This window comes from Heptranchias perlo, unplaced genomic scaffold (assembly GCF_035084215.1).
Source record: "Heptranchias perlo isolate sHepPer1 unplaced genomic scaffold, sHepPer1.hap1 HAP1_SCAFFOLD_53, whole genome shotgun sequence".
In the NCBI taxonomy this organism is placed as follows: Eukaryota; Metazoa; Chordata; class Chondrichthyes; order Hexanchiformes; family Hexanchidae; genus Heptranchias; species Heptranchias perlo.
The window spans coordinates 4,876,648-4,884,356 of NW_027139548.1; the positions used below are offsets into that span (position 1 = coordinate 4,876,648).

Sequence of the window (7,709 nt, forward strand, 5' to 3'; positions counted from 1 at the left end):
AGAGCTGAGAATGAGCATGACTTCACTCTCGCAGCTAATTGTTAATGAACTTTCAGGAACCTGCTCTAATTCCGCTACAGGATCCCTGCTGATGCTACTGTTGCCCCGGTGAACCCGACAAGTAATATTGCAGTTACCTTCAACAGGTTTTATTTTCCTTCATTTTATTTTATTTCATATCATTGCCCAACATCTCCAATTTTTCAGATTAACAGAAAGAAGGACTTTCTAATACAGAGAATGATTTGAAATTTCGATTTAGTTATGAGAAGAATCTTTGGTTTGATTTAATTTTATCTAATTTTTAACCAATCTGCGAATCAGTGACCAGGGAGATTTCAGTAGAGTTTTCAGTTCTTCTCTGAATTTCCTCTGGGTAACTGCATAAATACACGTATTTGTGCAGCAACTCAAAAACTCGAGCAGATATCCGCTTTCAGTTGCGATATATCCAGGGTTTGAATAATCACCTTGGAAATAAACGGTGCTCGAAAGCCTGGTGACAGAAAAACTCACGGCAGCTGTTATCCACAACAGTATAAAACTGCCCGATATAGTGAAGAGTAAAATGATGGATCTCCTTCGGTTCTCCATCTCTGGGTCACTCTGATTGTTAGTGTTGTGACCGCGGCGCTCTCTGCGGACTCTATTGGCCACGAAAATTCTTCTTACGGTCAAAGAATTAAACAGTGCTATGAAAGCAAAGGGAATCAATGGGGCTGACAGAGTCTGAATCCAGCTGTATGCTTCCCATGCAGGTAATGTAAAAACGTCCATCTTTGGCCAGCATCCCCACTGCACATTGTTAATTATTCGTTTAGGTCCATATGAAAACAACATCGGAATGCCCTTTAAATAAGCCAGGACAGTGATCGTTACTGTAACCACGATTGCCGTTCTCTTGGTCCAATACTTCCTTTTAAACTCTTGAAAGCAAATCGACACAAATCGGTCAAATGAAAACGAAACTGTAAACCATACCGACATATCAACTACGGCACAATTATTGTACAGAATGAACTTACAAACCACAGTGTAGGACAGGAAAGAATACGGAAAGTGATAATTGAATATCTGATTGACTATTACATTGAAGATGATGACCAGTAGATCTGCTGTTGCCATAGCCACCATGTAGACAGAGACACATTTGGAAAGGCCGCAATTTCCTCTGGAGAGAATCACAATTGTCACTACATTTGCTGTAAGAAAGAGGGAGAAGAGGAAAGTTACTGGGGACACTCAGGTGGAATCTCACTGTATATATTGGAAATGTTCAGCAGTGATGCTCCTTACGGTGATGTGCACGGGCTCCTTTTTAAGGGAGAGCATCAGCGAGAATGTTAAAAAGAAGGAATACATTACGCAGAAAAATTAAAGGGATAAAAATAGCTGGTCCGAGATTTCCAAGAACTGCCTGGAAACGGGGAGCACCTGGAGAATGAGGATTGGGGGAGGGAAGCGGGTGACCTTGTTGATTTTTGAAAGTCAATAAGTAACCAGATCCTCTGTCATCCATCCAGATATATATTTCGGTGCAGCGTTGAGCGCTGAGCTCACACCGCCATGAAGGTTTCACCACGGATTCCACCCACTCAAATTTATCAGTTATCCCCTGAATTGGTGCTACTGATTTGCCCACGCATTCCGCCCAGGCGATGGTTAACCTCAGATGGTAAAATCCAAAATCAACCCCGGAATATCCCAGACGGCCCTGCAGGATAGCAGAGTGGAAACTGGAGAAACCCGCAAAGGTTCTTTGCAGCAAGATGCAATTCCCTGGGCCGCGTTCGCTGTGGTTTGAACAAATGCTTCACACATTATCTTTCAAAGTCAACTGTTAGAGGGAAATGTCTTAATCCAAGTAATTACCCATATTAAGCAGAGTGATCATAGAATCACAGAGCCACATACGGATACAGCTTATAAGAAGGCCATTCGGCCCATCGTGCCTGTTAGCAATTCAATCGGTGCAATGCAGTCAGGCAACACAATCTTTCGTGAGCTGCCTACTGTGCAATAGAATGGCGTAACCCGCCCTCCTGCTGTCAAGCGAGAAAATACGTGCACCCATTGTCTCCGATTTATCGACCAGAATAGTGTCTTGCCTGCAGCGCGGACTCGTTGGCTGTGAACTGATATTTATCACTTTTTCCCATCGACTCTGTGATTTTACAATGAGGTTATTATCGGGAATCTGTAACATGATCAAACAGGCACCAAAGCGGTCACAAAGTCAACAGCTATTAAACATTAGGATATAATGTCTGACCCGGAACACCAACGAATGCCAGAATAGGGTAGTAAATATCTTTTATCAGGAGAATTGCTGCCCGTCCCATTTTTGGAAGAGCAGGTGAATTCCGTCCAGCTTTTTGGTTCAGACTGACGAATATCCGAGATCCATAACTGCTCCCCATTTATAGATCAATCAGTGCCCCGGTGAGAAAAAACGGGTTACATAAACTTGACGTTAGTTACAGTCACTTAACAAATAAGGGGAGATCTTATTTTTAAGCGCACCCGGGAGTGCCAATCGGGAAATAATGTACTTCCATCCTTGAATTTCCCTCCAAAAAATTAATGAAGTGAATGAAACCCCAAATGGAATGTGCTCGTTCTGAGATCCCTGTGGGTCCTTATAAAAATTCGGCGAAAATCTTCCCTCTTCTATAATAAAATTAAATTGTTTTGTCATGTGATGGTGACCGGTGATGATTCGTCTCCAACACTACTGGTGATGACACGATTCTAACGTGACTGGTGGTGACCTAACACGAACATGAATGGTGGAGAATCTACTCTGATATTACTGGTGGTGACCCGACTCCAACATTACTGACGGTGACAGTTATAAAAAATGTGTGGTAGTGATTTTAGTCTAACATTACTGGTGGTGATTTTACTCTTACATTGCTGGTTTTGAATCGACTCTAACATTACTGGTGGTGATTTTACTCTTACATTGCTGGTGGTGACTCTACTCTATCATTACTGATGGTGACACGAATCTATCATTAATGATGGTGATCCTACTCTAACATTAGTGTTAGTGACTCTAATCCAAAATTACTAGTGGTGACTCGACTCTAACATTACTGGTGGTGTCACTACCCTAACATTAATGATGATGATCCTACTCTAACATTACTGGCGGTGATCCTACTCTAACATTACTGGTGGTGACCCGACTCTAACATTAATGATGATGATCCTACTCTAACATTACTGGTGGTGACTCTACTCTAACATTACTGGTGGTGTCACTACTCCAACATTAATGATGATGACCCTATTGTAACATGAATGATGGTGATCCTACTCTCACATTACTGGTGGTGACCCGACTCTAACATTAATGATGGTGAACCTATTCTAACATTACTGGTGGTGACCCCACTTTAATATTATTGGTGTTGACCCATCTCTAACATTACTGGTGGTGACCCGACTCCAACCTTACTTGTGGTGACCCTACTCCAACATTACTGGTGGTGACCCTACTCTAACATTCATGATGTTGACCCTCTTCTAACGTTACTTCTGGTGACCCCGCTCCAATATTACTGGTGGTGATTCTACTCTAACATTAATGATGGTGACCCTATTCTAACATTACTGATGGTGATCCTACTCCAACATTAATGATGTTGACCCTATTCTAACATTACTGGTAGTGACACTACTCTAACATTACTTCTGGTGACCCCACTCTAATATTAATATTGGTGAATCTGCTCTAACACTACCAATGGTGACCCTCTTCCAACATTACTGATGGTGACCCTAATCTAACATTACTGATGGTGATCCGACTCAAACATTACTGGTGGTGACACTAATCTAACGTTACTGATGCTTACTCTACTCCAACATTACTGTTGGTGACCCAACTCTAACATTACTGATCGTAAAACTTCTCTAACATTACAAGCGGTGACCCTGCTCTAACAATACTGGTGGTGAGTCTCCTCTATCATTACTGGTGGTGATTCTACTCTAATATTACTGGTGTTGACCCTCCTCTGACATTAATGTTGGAGACCCTCCTCTCATACTACTTGTGATGACTCTGCTCTAACATTACTGGTGGTGAACCTTCTCTAACATTAATGTTCTTGACCCTCATCTCATATTATTTGTGGTGACTCTACTCTAACATTACTGATGGTGACTCTATTCTAACATTACTTAAGGTGACCCTAATCTAACATTACTGATGGTGATCTTACTCTCACATTACTGGTGGTGACACTATTCTAACATTACTGGTGGTGACGCATCTCTAACATTAGTGATGGATGATCCTACTCTAACATTACTGATAATAACCTTTCTCGAACATTACTGTTGGAGACCCTACTCTAACATTACTGGTGATGACTCCACTCTAACATTAATAGTGGTGACACTACTGTAACAATACTGGTGGTGAATCTACCAAATGTTTCTGGTTGTGATTCGGCTCTGTCATTACTGGTGGTGACCCCACTCTATCATTCCAGGTGGTGACCCTGCTCTATCATTACTGGTGGTGACCCCATTCTATCATTTCAGGTGGTGACCCTGCTCTATCATTACTGGTGGTGACCCCACTCTATCATTCCAGGTGGTGACCCTGCTCTAACATTACTGCCGGTGACCCTTCTCTGACATTACTGCTGGTGACTCTACTCTAACTTTAATGGTGGTGATTCTACTCAAACATCACTCGTAGTCAACCGACTCTAACATCATTTGTGGTGATCCTACTCTAACATTACTGGTGTTGACCATACTCTGACATTACTGATGGTGACCCTACTCTAACTTTTCTGTTGGTGACCCTGCTCCAGCATTACTGGTGGTGACCCGACTCTAAGATCGCAGATGGTGATTTTAGTCTAACATTACTGTTGGTGTCGCTACTGTAACATTACTGGTGGTGACCCTCCTCGAACAGTACTGGTTGTAGGTCAACACTAACATTATTGATGGTGATTCTACACTTACTTTATTTGTGGTGATTCTACTCCAACATTACTGGTGGTGACCCTTCTCTACCATTACTGCTGATGATCCTATCCAACATTACTTGTGTTGATTCTACTCTAATATTAATGATGGTGACCCTACTCCAACATTACTGCTGGTGACCCTACTGTAACATTACTGATGGTGTCTCTACTCTTAGATTACTGGTGGTAACCCTACTCTAACATTACTGTGGTAACTCTAATCTACCAGTAATGGTGGTGACCCTTCTCTAATATTACTTGTGGTGATTCTACTCTAACATTACTGGTGTTGACACTACTCCAACATTATTTGTGGTGAACCTTCTCGGACAATACTGGTGGTGACTCTACTCTAACATTACTGACGGTGACTCAAATCTAACATTACTGATGGTGACTCTACTCTAACATTACTAGTGGTGACTCTACACTAACATTACTGGTGTTGATTCGACTATAACATTACTGGTGGTGACTCTACTCTAATATCACCCGTGATGACCCTTCTCTAACTTTAATGTTGTTGACCCTCCTCTCATACTACTTGTGGTGACTCTACTCTAACATTACTGGTGGCGACACTACCCGAACATTACCCGTGTTGACCCTTCTCTAATAGAGGAAGATCACCGCCAGTAATGTTCCAGTCGAGTCACCACCAGTAATGTTGGAGTGCAGTTACCATGAGTAATGTTAGAGTCGGGTTACAACCAGTCATGGTACCGTTGGGTCACCACCATTAATGTGAGAGTGGGACCACTGCCAGTAATCTTAGAGTAGAGTCACCACGAGAAATGTTAGAGTACAGTCACCATAAGTAATATTAGAGGAGGGTCAACAACTTACTTTATTTGTGGTGATTCTACTCCAACATTACTGGTGGTGACCCTTCTGTACCATTACTGCTGATGAACCTATCCAACATTACTTGTGTTGATTCTACTCTAATATTAATGATGGTGATCCTATTCTAACATTATTGTGGTGACCCAACCGTAACATTACTAGTTGTGACACTACTCTAACATTACCGATGGTGAATCTAATCTAACATTACTGACCGTGATCCTACTCTGACATTACTGGTGGTGACCCAAATCAAACATTAATGGTGGTCAATCTTCGATCACATTATTGATGGGGACTCGACTCTAACATTACTGGTGGTGATTCGACTCTAACATTACTTATGGTGAATCTGCTCCATCATTATTCGTGGTGACTCTACTCTAACATTACTGGTGGTGATCCTACTCTAAAATTACTGGTGGTTACCCAACTCTAACATTATTGGTGGTGACCATATTCCAATATATATTTTTTTATTCGTTTATTAGATGTGGGCGTCGCTGGCAAGGTCAGAATTTTTTGCCCATCCCTGACTCCCGTTGATAAGGTCGTGGTGAGCCACCTTTTTGAAGCACTGCAGTCGGTGTGGTGAAGGTTCACCCACAGTGCTGTTTGGAAAGGAGTTCAAGGATTTTGACCCAGCGACGATGAAGGAACGGCGTTATATTTCCAAGTCGTGTTGGTGTGTGACTTGGAGGGGAACGTGCAGGTAGTTTTGTCCTTCCAGGTGGTCGAGGTCGTGGGCTAGTGAGGGGCTGTCGAAGTATCCTTGATGAGTTGCTGCAGTGCATCCTGTGGATGGTACACACTGCAGCCACAGTGCGCCGGTGGTGAAGGGAGTGAATGTATAGGGTGGTGGATGGGGTGCCAATCAAGCGGGCTGGATGGTGTCGAGCTTCTTGAGTGTTGTTGGAGCTGCGCTCATCCAGGCAAGTGGAGAGTATTCTATCACACTTCTGACTTGTACCATGTAGATGGTGGAAAGGATTTGCGGGATTAGGAGGTGAGTCACTCGCCAAAGAACACCCAGCGTCTGACCTGCTCTTGTCCTGAATGTGTTTATATTGCTGGTCCAGTTAATTTTCTGTTCAATGTTGACACCAGGATGTCGATGATGGGGGATTCGGCGATGGTAATGCCGTTCAATGTCAAGGGGAGATGGTTAGACTGTTGGATGAGGTCATTGTCTGGCACTTGTATGGCGCGAATATTTCTTGCCACTTATCAGCCCAAGCCTAGATGTTGTCTATGTCTTGCTGCATGCCTGCACGGACGGGTCATTATCTGAGGGGTTGCGAATGGAACTGAACACCGTGCAATCATCAGCGAACATCCCCATTTCTGACCTCATGATGGAGGGAATGTAATTGCTGAAGCAGCTGAAGATGGTTGCGCCTAGTACACTGCCCTGAGGAACACCTGCAGCAATGTCCCGGGGCTGAGATGATTGGCCTCCAACAACCACTACCGCCTTCCTTTATGCTCAGTGCAACTCTGGCCATTGGAGAGTTATCCCCTGATTCCTTTTGACTTCAATTTTACTCGGGCTCTTTGAGGTCACATTCGGTCAAATGCTGCCTTGATGTCAAGGGCAGTCACTCTCACCTAACCTCGGAAATTCAGCTCTTTTGTCCATGTTTGGACCAAGGCTGTAATGAGGTCTGAAGCCGAGTGATCCTGGTGGAACCCAAACTGAGCATCGGTGAGCAGGTCATTGGTGAGTAAGTGCCGATTGATAGCACTGTCGACGACACCTTCCATTACTTTGCCGTTGATTGAGAGTGGACTGATGAGGAAGTAATTGGGCGTATTGGATTTGTCCTGCTTTTTGTGGACAGTACATACCTGGGCTATTGTCCGCAT

At 43.3% G+C, this 7,709-nt stretch overlaps 1 protein-coding gene across 1 annotated transcript; it reads right to left on the bottom strand.

Annotated features, from left to right (window-relative positions):
- Window positions 1–297: 297 nt before the first annotated feature.
- LOC137315035 (probable G-protein coupled receptor 139) lies at window positions 298–7,709 on the bottom strand. Its single transcript, XM_067979990.1, has 3 exons — window positions 7,611–7,709; window positions 2,065–2,197; window positions 298–1,202 (listed from the first exon to the last, which is right to left on the bottom strand). Exons 1-3 carry the CDS (start codon window positions 7,707–7,709, stop codon window positions 298–300), a joined length of 1,137 nt encoding a protein of 378 aa, XP_067836091.1.